This window comes from Carex rostrata, chromosome 9 (genome assembly GCF_964058835.1).
Source record: "Carex rostrata chromosome 9, lpCarRost1.2, whole genome shotgun sequence".
NCBI classification, from domain to species: domain Eukaryota; kingdom Viridiplantae; phylum Streptophyta; class Magnoliopsida; order Poales; family Cyperaceae; genus Carex; species Carex rostrata.
This window is the reverse complement of record NC_135926.1, coordinates 1,295,710-1,307,079: the sequence shown is the minus strand read 5'-3', so window position 1 is coordinate 1,307,079 and position 11,370 is coordinate 1,295,710. Positions and strand designations below refer to the sequence as shown.

Sequence of the window (11,370 nt, the reverse complement as noted above, 5' to 3'; positions counted from 1 at the left end):
TTTGTTGTCTCATTTCATATTCCACAATTACTCACCTACATCAAAGAAACAGAACTTCAAGAAATTAAATCGTACTGTTAAACTATATTTTTAGATTTGTATTATTACATGCATGATGCATCTCTATTTGTTCACATAAATAGTTTTGCAAAATATTGCCTATTAATGTCTCCTTCTCTTGCATGAAGGAAAAACACTTCCGGATTCATCAGAGTGAACATTGATGCACGAGCTACTAGAATCAAAAGTGTCAGCTGTAACTAATGAAATATCTTGCAGTTGTATATTACGGCATGGCACGGTGCTACTGCAATTTAAATTTATTGAAATATCGCTCGCACTCGTTCCTCTTATATTCTTGTAGAGCACTCCTTTCACTGCAACAGCTGAATTCTGCTTTTCCAAAAATATATTCAAATTTTAAATTTCATATGTGTTACGAATTTTGTGTTGAAATTCATGCAAAAGAAAATATAATTACTTGTTCGTGGCACGGTATCTTGGAATCGCAGTAGTTCTGGTTGATGATTATAGGATTGGAAACATTGCACATGGATATATCTTGAAACAAAATATTTTTCGCAGAGCCATGTCCTCCCTGTTAGTTCAAGGAAGCAAATAAATTAAGAAAATAAAACTATATTAAAAGTTGCAAAGTGAATACAATTCATTACTAATTATTTGTGAGCTTGGGCTTTCATTTAGTAGGTACCTTTAATGGGAAGAGAAAGAAGTAGGCCTGTGTTGTATATTTAGTTGAAAAGATAGAATGGATAAAAGATGTCTGCACTTGGAAAGCCAAAACTTTTAAAGCCCAAAATGTTTACAACTTGGTGTTAGAGCCCCTGAATTTGGAATTTCACTTTTGCAAATATTAAATATATCATAACATAATTTTTTTGAATAAACAATTTGATGCTTAGCGTACCACCAAATTTTTTTAGGATACTTTCTTGTTCAGCACATAAAAATATTAAAAATATAAGGTGAAATACTGAAATTGATTTGGAATAGCTACCTATAATTTTAAAATTGAAATGAAATTGTATTTGAGAATTATAGATTTCTAGGAATTGTAGGATAGGTCACTGCTTTTTTTAATAAGAGGCACGTTTAAATCTTTCAATGTGAACTATACTAATACATATCATACAAAGAAGAAAAAAAATTGATGTGGGTTTGACTGTTTATTTAAATATACATTTTAATTTTTACAACTGCTCATATTTAAGGGCCTTGCATGAATGTCAAATGACATTTATCTTTCATGAGCTTAGACACCCATTCAACTGATAATGGTAACAACATGTTTAAATTTTTTTTTTTATAATTATCTTGATTTCATAAGTGTAAATTATAAATGACAAGTTTAAGCATGTCGTTATTTCTACTGTGTTACATAATTTAAATCAGTGTTGTAAAAAACGTCCATTTAGACCGATTAATCGGCCGATTAGTCGTTGGCGGTTACTAAACCGTCATAAAATTTTCCGACTAATCGGCCGATTATAGCCGATTATTTTCAATTATTTTTGATTAATCACTTGACAGCATCTTATTTATTTGACGACTACATACTGTTATTTACAACACTAATTTAAATATGCTCTGTTAAAACTCGGTACCTAAAAGGACAAACGTAATTTGTAAGCTACCGACCATTACTCAGAAAAGCGTTAGATCCATTTTTTTTTTTGTAAATATTTGTAGGATTTGGCTAATATGCTATGGGTAGCTAAGAGGCCTCCCGTGCTACGGCTCAATATTCGACTTTTCGAAATCCTAACGGTCGATCCGAACCGTTCATCTTGTTCTCCATATTAATATGTGTTTGGAGACTAAATGTTACATTTTTTGGAAATTTTTTACTATTTTTTTAGATTTGTTGAATATCGCTTTTTTTTATGGTCCAGATTTGTCTGAAAAACAGCGATTTTCAATAAATCTAAAAAAATAGTAAAAAATTTCCAAAAAATGTAAAATTTGGTCTCCAAACACTAGAATAAATATGGAGAACAAGATGAACGGTTCGGATCGACCGTTAGGATTTCGAAAAGTCAAATATTGAGCCGTAACACGGGAAGCCTCTTAGCTACCCATAGCACCGTAGCCAAGTCCATATTTGTATCATTAGGTCCAACATATAGCGAAAGAAGCAAGGGATGCACAGTGATGCGCCTAATTCTGGGCCCAAATGCAAGTCAACACTCGCAAAGTGACAACAGTCAACTCAGTGAAGGTCGTGAATTTCCAACTTTTGTGGGTCCACTTCACCAAACCCATTTATTTATTTTTTAATGAGGTGCCTTTTATTATGTGAGAAATGAAACGGCTCCTTGCAAATCAGATCCAGAAGGCCAGAACTAAGCTATCTTTGCAGGACAATGAATCCCGAGCGTTTTAGCTTTTATTATTATTTGTAAACATGGAATGGAAAGTAAATAATTTAATCAATCAATAATTTTATGTACCTGCCATGTCTTTATTCTAACTCCGTTAGTTGTACCTATCAAAGTGGCTTGCTCCACAACCACATTTGAAACATGTACTCTTGAATTATTTGCCCCTAAGCTCCCTATGCTGCTCATCATATTAAATGCACACATATTAGCTATGGAGCAGTTTAGCAGCATGCGTTGTATGCTCACAATTGCAAACTAATCACGAAATACATTTGAGGTGTTATGTATACTCCAGTAACAGCAACACTAACATGAAAGTTTGAAGTGCAATCAGGATTTTTTTTTTTTTTTTTTTTTTGCCACAGGCCCACAATGGACTTTAATATAAATATTTTTTAAAATTCAACGGAGTAAATTAGTGAGAATTGAGGGATGAATTGGTTCATCTTTTGGTATGCAATTATGCATTGTGTTTTAGGATTTGAAATTGGCGCAATTTCTTCTCCCATTAAGTTTAACAATTCAAAAGTGAGATTCTGAAATTGTGTGATTGTCAATACGGAAAATCATATCTGTATTTTGTAATATTCATGCAAGAAATGAAAGCACACACCTTATCCCATGACCGGGGCCACAGACTATATTTTTCACGAAAACATTTTTTGAACCATTCACAATTGATATGCAGTCATCACCTGGAGTTTAAATTAAAAATTAATTATTTAGCATTAAAAAGACTAATCTTTTCACCAATATCTGCTCAATTTCAGAATAAACTTACTTCCATACATAATTTTTGATATGATATATATGTTCATACCATAAAAAGGGGGAGCCTGAATTTTATGTTTCCCAGTTTTAGTATTTAGTACTTCAAGTTTTGAAACTTCTATTGGGTTGAGTTTTTTACCTGTACCAATGAAGCAGTTAGATATTCTCATGTCTCGGGTGCTTGTGAGGTGAATGCCATCAGTGTTCGGGCTCCATTGAGGTGCTTTAATGGTGAGATGGGATGCTTCCACATCAGAACAATATGAAAATACAACATGAACTTGCTGGCTGTCCCTTAAAGTAAGATCACTGACCCTTAATTGCTTGCACTGGTAAAAGAACAATGCCTGTGTGTATACCAACACATCATTCCTCATCAGTTAAATGATTGTCCTTGTTAGTTGTTGCATATGAATATTGAAACAAGAAATTCTGAATATGGTAGATCCTAGGGGTCTAAAGGCAACATTCCTTACAGAAGTTTTATCAAATGTAGTTAAGACATACCGTAGGTCCATGGACGCAAGGCTGAAAATGCAAAAAAACAAATAATAATTAGTTAATTGAGGAAAATTGAAAGAAATTAGTTAACGACTTCAGGAAAAAAAAAAAAAAAAATTTTCTGAAGGAACTATTTTTTACCAGAGTACGGCTAACGCGCTTCCACTAGTATATCAACAATATGCTTCCGGTTTCTAAAATCTATCGAATCGGATTCAAATGAAAAATCTGAACTGTTCAAACCAATCTTCTTAACGAGAGCTCCGTTTCCATATTAAAAAAAATAAGTTTCGAATTTATTTACTATCAAGTCAAGTGGTCAAAAAATGAGCAAAATAGTGCATTAAAATGCGCATAAAATCCTTCATATTTTGACCGCTTGACTTGATAGTAAATAAATTTGAAACATAAAATTTTTTATTTGAAAACAAAGCTCTTGTTAAGGACATTGGTTTGAACGGTTTAGATTTGTCATTTGAAGTCGATTCGATAGATTTTGAAGGTCGAAAGCATATTGTCGATATACTAGAGGAAGCGTTTTATGCCTCCAATTTACTTTCTGTTTCTTGTAGCAACATCAGCCCATTATGTTGTGGCTTAGTTCTTTCCAACTTAGAATATTTCTGGTTTTTGGCTAACTCTGTATGCTGGCTTATCTGCTGCCAGTTAGGATTGCTATCCCTTTCTTTTTGCTTTTTTGATGTCAGCAACAGTCAGGATTATTGCCTGATGAGCTACATAAACTTCTACTTGGCCTGTAATTAACTTTTCCATTAATGAAATGGGCTTCTAGCCTCTTTTAAAAAAAAAACTAGAGGAAGCGTGTTAGCCGTACTCCTATTTACCATGTCAAGGTATAACATAACAGTATAGTAGAAATGTAAGCTACACAAGTGAAGTTTTTTTTTTTTCTTTTTTGAAAGAAAGATGAAGGTTTGGTTTTCAAATTTCATACATTTGTTATTATAACAAATGATCTCTCCATTTAGGTTTCGAACCCATAACCTTTTACATAGAGGCCATGTGCCTTTACCACTAGATCAAAGACTAGTTCTTTATAAGAGTAAAATTATATCACTAAAAAAGAAAAGTATCCCGTGCAATTGACATACAGTTGAGGTACTTTTTGTAATGCTATTTTGAAGCTAAGAAAAAAAAATCACTAATTTAGAATTTTAGATAGAGAAATAAATTGAATAGGTACCAGTGATTCATTAATCTTGCATGAATTCTGCCACCAAACTTGACCAGATCCGTCAAGTTTTCCCCCACCTTTGACTGTCAGATGCCTTACATTTCTAAATTTGATCCAATAATCTACATCTTCTTCTATTAACCAATATGATCTCTCTGAGGGAGCTTTCAGCTTCCCCCTAATCTGAAACGCATTACATTCGCAAACACAACTAACATTCATGCCCATAAATAATGAGAAGTATTTGTATCCTTAAAGGTGGAAGAAATAACTTACATAGTTGCATATATACCCAACTAACCAAATCTTCATTTTGATACTCTAAAGCTAATACCATGCACACATTTTCTTTTTTTACAGTACACCCCCTTTGGTCAACTATAAATTAAGCATTTTTTTTATTATTATTGTTACTTTTTTGGGGAAACCTGTAAATAGGTGGCACTGTCAAACATCTGCATTTTCCAGCATATTCTGTCAAAGCAGTACACTGTATACATATATTTATTCCAAAACTGATATTAACCAAAAAAAAAAAAAATGATATGTGTTTCTTGACTTTGCCTGATACTTTTTGTGCTTCCAGCTTTCATGTAGCCTATAAGTTTCATAGATATGGCAAATTGAGGTTGTTTTAGGGGCATACAAGAAACTTTTCCTATTTAAGTAGGTTAGCCTTACCATCACTGTGATACTTTTCGCTTCACATGGGCCGTGAAAAATAAGAGGGTTTAATAAGTAGGTCTTTTTATGAGGTACAAGTAGAACAGAATCAGAGGTTGAATTACAAGCTCCTTTCCATGCCTTCTTAAATGCCTAAATAAATGTTTAATAATTAGATTAAAATATAATTAAGAAGAATTTTTTTTTATCTATTTCATTCCCATTCCTGCCGAAAAGAGATATTCTCATCAATTAACCACCGACTTACTATACAGAAATAGGACAATTATAATTTATAAATCATCCTAAAAATAAAAGAAAAAATTAAACTAAAACCATACTACTATTTATCTTTTTTCACGTTGGTAGTACAAGTACATAATTAAAGGTGCAAATGCAGCCATTAATCTTTTCCAAGCCAACCATGGTGGTTGTTGGGGTGTGTGTTTTCTGGAGATATGCATAAAGTAATTTTTTTTTTTTTTACAGCACATGAAAAATTGATCAACAAAAGGAAAAAAAAAAGATAGAAAGAAAGAAGTTGGAGAAATGCAAAATAGAATTTGACAATCGAACCTCATGATCATCAGTTCCATTAGCTTTGGCGCCATAATCATCGACATTGAAAACAATTTGCTCACGGCGATTGTGATGGTATCTAGTGGTGTTGTATGAAGCAGCTTTAGCTATAGAATTAGATTTTAGATCTTGAGATGAGATATACGACGAAGCTGAAGCTCCATTGTTGAGAAGAAACGCAAGGAAAGAGAGAAAAAGAAACTGAATCGCCATTTTACACTTTGATTAGTGATGATAGGGAAGGTGTGAGGACATATACAGGGAGAACATGGGAAGAGGGAGAGGCTTCTTATCCTCTGTTATTTCCCCCCAATTGTAAAGGTTGAAATTTAGTATTTGAAGCAACTTTAACGAAATTCAAGCTCTAACAATAAGGAAAAAAAAAAATTCAAAAATAAAGGACATTGTTAAAGCTAAAGATTTTGCAGATATTAAAAGATCGTTCTACTGTAAAAACGATTCTTTGTTACTACCAATTTACTCAATTCACAAACTATATATACAATACACATGTTGCTTCAAATTACAAATTGTATAATGTATCTGTTGTTATAGAATCACAAAATAAATGAACAAAAATACAAATTTTTTATTTCAAATTAAGTCATAGTATCCTTTTTACGTTGATATAGACAACAATATTCATGAAATTTTAAATGGAACTCGAATAATTAATTTGCTTATTTCTTATTATTTTTTTAAAAAGACAAAATGTTCATTCCATTGATCCGAATATGAATAATTATATCATCATAGTATGACTTGTTCCAGTTCTAGAGTCAACCAAAAAAACAACAAAAACATTCAGCAGAATATGGATAATTAATTTGCTTATTTAGTTCCGGTTGCCTTCTTATTTAGATTTTTAATACATGTATATGCATCAGAAGTTTAAAACAGTATCTAATTTAGTTTGTTTATGTTTACTACTACTAGCCATTTTAATTTTACTTCTGAATTGAAATTTGCATACAATATTTTAACTCAACAGTCTTAACCATCATCAATGATAAAATAGAAAGAGTGAGTCTATGGTACTATGCATATCACGGGTTGGTCCGTGCTATGGCTCAATTTTCGAGTTTTTAAAATCCTAACGGTCGATCCGAACCATTCATCTTGTTCTCCATATTAATATGTGTTTGGAGACCAAATTTTATATTTTTTGAAATTTGTTTACTATTTTTTTAGATATTTAGAAAATCACTTGATCTGAAAATTCTGGACCATCCAAAAACAGTGATTTTCAATAAATCTAAACAAATAGTAAAATTTTTTTAAAAAAATGTAAAATTTGGTCTCCAAATACATATTAATATGGAGAACAAGATGAACGGTTCGGATCGACCGTTAGGATTTTGAAAAGTCCAATATTAAGCCGTATTACGGGCCAAATCGTAATATGCATAGTACCATAAACTCACTCAAATAGAAATTACAAAAATCTAGCTTTATTTGTGGGCATTTCATATGATATGATATATTGTGCCTATAAAATTTGATATGTAATGATGCATGTTATATATTTACTAAGTTTGCAATTTTCAACGGGTCAGTTTTTTTTTTAGAAAGAAAAAACTTGATTCATTATCTATAAAATATGTAATTGACTGTAAAATAATGTCAACACATTTAAAAATAAATTAAGTAACACATTAAATCCAATTAGTTAAGAGTTAAGACATTGTGCTCTGTATAGAATATTATAAGTTCAAAACTTAACATCAACTCATCAAGGATGATTGAAAGGCTTTGATCATCATTGTAGACACTCAAAATTGTGCAAGTTATGAAATCAATAATGAATCAAGACTTAGGATTGAAAATAAGTCGTGTTTATTTATTTAGTTTGTTATTTGAAATTTATGTTGTAGACTTTCTGACATATTTTTGTTGTTAAATGTTAGTATTAATGCAATTCAAAAATATCTGAAAAGATCAAGTGGGAAAAATCTTTGCGGTTTGCAAAAATAAAATTTTCAGTTATCAAAGAGTTCTGAAGTTTTGCCATTGTTCCTGGCCAAAACAAAAATAGTTCTGGCCAAAACAGATTCTGTCCGGGAAGTTTCGGGCTCAATTCCTGGACAAAACCAAAATGATGAAAAACAACACCCTCTGTGAAGACCGAAATAGACTATTCCTGGTTGGAACTGAGGCCGAAACAACTGTGCAAAAAATTGGGAAGTTCAAACATAGACGAAACAGATTGTTCCTGACCGAAACTGAGGCATAAAGCAGTTTTTTTTAGAAATACTAATTCTGGTTAAGTGGAAATCATGGAAAAAATTTCTAAGACGTAGGAAACTGCTTGTAAATTGTATGTAGATTATAAATGAATCCTATGATAATAGATAAAGCAAAATATACAAAATAAAAGATGAATCCTATAGTTTTGGACACCCTAAACTCTATAGTATTGAAAACAAAATATATTATTGCATCAAACACAAGTTGTGAGATCAATGATGAATGAAGAATGTAATTTCCAGGCATCTTCAAAGAAATGTATGCTATACAATTCAATTTTTTAGTTAATGCATTGATCGTACCAGTCATTTTTTCGTTTATCCATAGTCTTGAGATGAATTCTAGTAGTATATATATAATCTCGTAAAATTAAGATAAAATCTAAGAATATAATGCGGAAATATATTTTTAAAATATATTATCTAATAAAATTAAGATAAAATATAATAGAAAAAATATAGTTAGTTTTTGCGATAACTTTCTGACGCTACAATGCATACTTTATTTATGGTAATATCATACCACTATACTATAGTCGTCACATTAATAAGAAAATTATAAATTGAGCTAATATCGTATATATATTGCTGCTAGAAAATCACTAGTTAAACTATAATAATACTGTATTGATATACTACAATCACATTAATTTTTCCATGAACTATATTGCACTACAATTCGTGAATTCAAGGCAAATAAAAGTGTGCCGGTATGGATGGTCAGATTTGAAGTATGGTGCGAAATTAGAAACTTGATATGTTGTATAATAAAATTATTCTACTATGATAACTCTCAATATATTTAAACAAATATGTTGGTTTACAACATCTTGATTCGAAATAGTGGTACAGATGCTCAACTTACAAAATTATTTAATGTTGTGAACTTAAGAGGTCTTTTTTTATCATTTAAGAACTTAAACGATTAAGGAGAATAAAACTATATATACACTCATAACTTTTTTGAATAGTTTATTTTCTCTAATTTTATAAACTTCAAATAAATCCTTATTCATAAATTACACAACACAATATTAACTTTAGATACAAATCAGTTAGAAATAATTTTTTGGGGCAAATTTTGTCAGAGGTTACTAAACTTTTTTTTTTTTTCATAAGTTGGTTACTCAACTACTCAAGTTTAATTTTCTTCTATAGCTATTGAATTTTTTATATGTTTCAATCAAGTCGCTTTATAAATTTTTTATCCCAAATATTAATGGGATACGCTAATATGTTACTTTTTCATTCAAAATACTACTAAAATATAAAGTGACATGAATGAACATATTACCTTGACAGCCACTGTCAAGTGTTTCAAAGAAAGACATGAATGAACATATTAGGTTCCGATTTTTTTTTTTATATCCAAAATAAAATATAAATTTAAAAAACTAACCAACTAGCCAATGATTAACCGGTTAATGGTTAACCGGACTATTTCAATGGGTCCGGGAAACCAATAACCGGAAATTTGATTTGAGTCCGGTTAATGGTTAACCGGTTTGGGTAGTTTTGCAATTTCATTGGCTAGTTGGTTAGTTTTTTAAATTTATATTTTATTTTGGATATAAATAAAAAAATCGGTATTAGGTTAGTATCTTGAATGAAAAAATTATGAGTGAGTCTATGGTACTATGCATATCATGGGTTGGTCCGTGCTACGGCTCAATATTCGAGTCTTCAAAATTCTAATGGTCGATCCGAACCGTTCATCTTATTCTCCATATTAATATGTGTTTGGAGACCAAATTTTACATTTTTTGAAATTTTTTTACTATTGTTTTAGATATTTAGAAAATCAATTGATCTGAAAATTCTGGACCATCCAAAAACAGTGATTTTCAATAAATCTAAAAAAATAGTAAAATAATTTCAAAAAATGTAAAATTTGGTCTCCAAACACATATTAATATGGAGAACAAGATGAACGGTTCAGATCGACCATTAGGATTTTGAAAAGTCAAATATTGAGCCGTAGCACGGGCCAAATCGTAATATGCATAGTACCATAGACTCACTCAAAAATTATTGTGTGATTTGATTGAAACAAATAAAAAATTCAAAGACTATAGAAGAACTAATTAAACTTAAGTGACTAATTCGTGATAAAGAACAAAATTTAGCAACCTTCGCTAAATTAACCCAATTTTTTAACAAAAGAGGAAACTAAACTATTCCGGTTTGTTCCTTTTTTTTTTTAAAATGGTAGATCTGATCAAAACGAACTATTTAACCGAACAAGCGAACCAAATATTCCAAATATAACGGTTCAGTTAAAAATCAAAATATTCAATCCATTTAAACACTCAGAATTGTGCTGGAAGCCTAGAAGTTTTTGCATCGTCTTTCAAGTTTCAACTCGATGTCTCCGTAGAGGAATTAAGCAACTGACGATATGAGATTTTTGGGCCTAAGGGCTACTCTTTCCTTTTTAGGGCCTGGGTGATCTGTTAATGTAACAAACTCAAAATTCGATCCATTTTATCGAAGCGCATTCAAAAATCATATTTTTCTTTTGGAGGAAACCAAAAGTAATTTCTTTTGTGCCGTAATCCATCTGGGATGCACATGCCTCTCGTACCCGTTCTCAGAAATGTGGCATGTTGACAGGATTTTGGACCTTTTGGTTATTATTGAAACGGATGTTCTTTTATCATCGCAACGGTAGCATTTTTCAGGTAAAATATTGCTGTTAAAAAAAAAAAAAAATTAAAGATCATAATAGACAAAAATAAAATTTGTTAGATTGTTAGTCAATATATACTTATAAACAGACGGGTTGCTAAATACACAATTACTATCATCGTCGAAATCTTTTCTACATGTTCAAGATTCTCGTCCTGACGTTCCTACAAGTAAACAATTTTATAATTACATCAATGCAACAGTTAGCTTGGTGCGTTTGACTCTCTAGATTGACCGATCAGTTTCCAACAAAAATTTCAGTAAAAGAGGAAACTGAACTTGAATTGTTCTTACTCTTTAATGATCTCATAAATTCCACCGCTTA

The 11,370-nt window shown here is 31.1% G+C and overlaps 1 protein-coding gene across 2 annotated transcripts; it reads right to left on the bottom strand.

Annotated features, from left to right (window-relative positions):
* LOC144559523 (polygalacturonase-like) lies at nucleotides 1-6,348 on the bottom strand. Of its 2 annotated transcripts, XM_078308575.1 has the most exons (9): nucleotides 6,109-6,348; nucleotides 5,551-5,685; nucleotides 4,879-5,052; nucleotides 3,681-3,701; nucleotides 3,313-3,520; nucleotides 3,016-3,097; nucleotides 2,472-2,580; nucleotides 482-598; nucleotides 1-393 (listed from the first exon to the last, which is right to left on the bottom strand). In XM_078308575.1, the coding sequence occupies exons 1-9, from the start codon at nucleotides 6,322-6,324 to the stop codon at nucleotides 163-165; spliced, it is 1,293 nt and encodes a 430-aa protein (XP_078164701.1). In that variant the 5' UTR covers nucleotides 6,325-6,348; the 3' UTR covers nucleotides 1-162. The 2 variants fall into 2 exon arrangements, with proteins under 2 accessions (XP_078164701.1, XP_078164702.1); XM_078308576.1 differs by lacking the exon at nucleotides 5,551-5,685.
* Nucleotides 6,349-11,370: the final 5,022 nt, after the last annotated feature.

Excerpts from the sequence above, each read along its gene's own strand:
- LOC144559523 (XM_078308575.1), bottom strand. The coding sequence starts at position 6,324 with ATGGCGATTCAGTTTCTTTTTCTCTCTTTCCTTGCGTTTCTTCTCAAC. Across the intron at positions 5,053-5,550 it reads CGAAAAGTATCACAGTGATG|ATTAGGGGGAAGCTGAAAGC; the intron begins GTAAGGCTAACC and ends AATGCGTTTCAG. Across the intron at positions 599-2,471 it reads TTAGAATAAAGACATGGCAG|GGAGGACATGGCTCTGCGAA; the intron begins GTACATAAAATT and ends TTGAACTAACAG.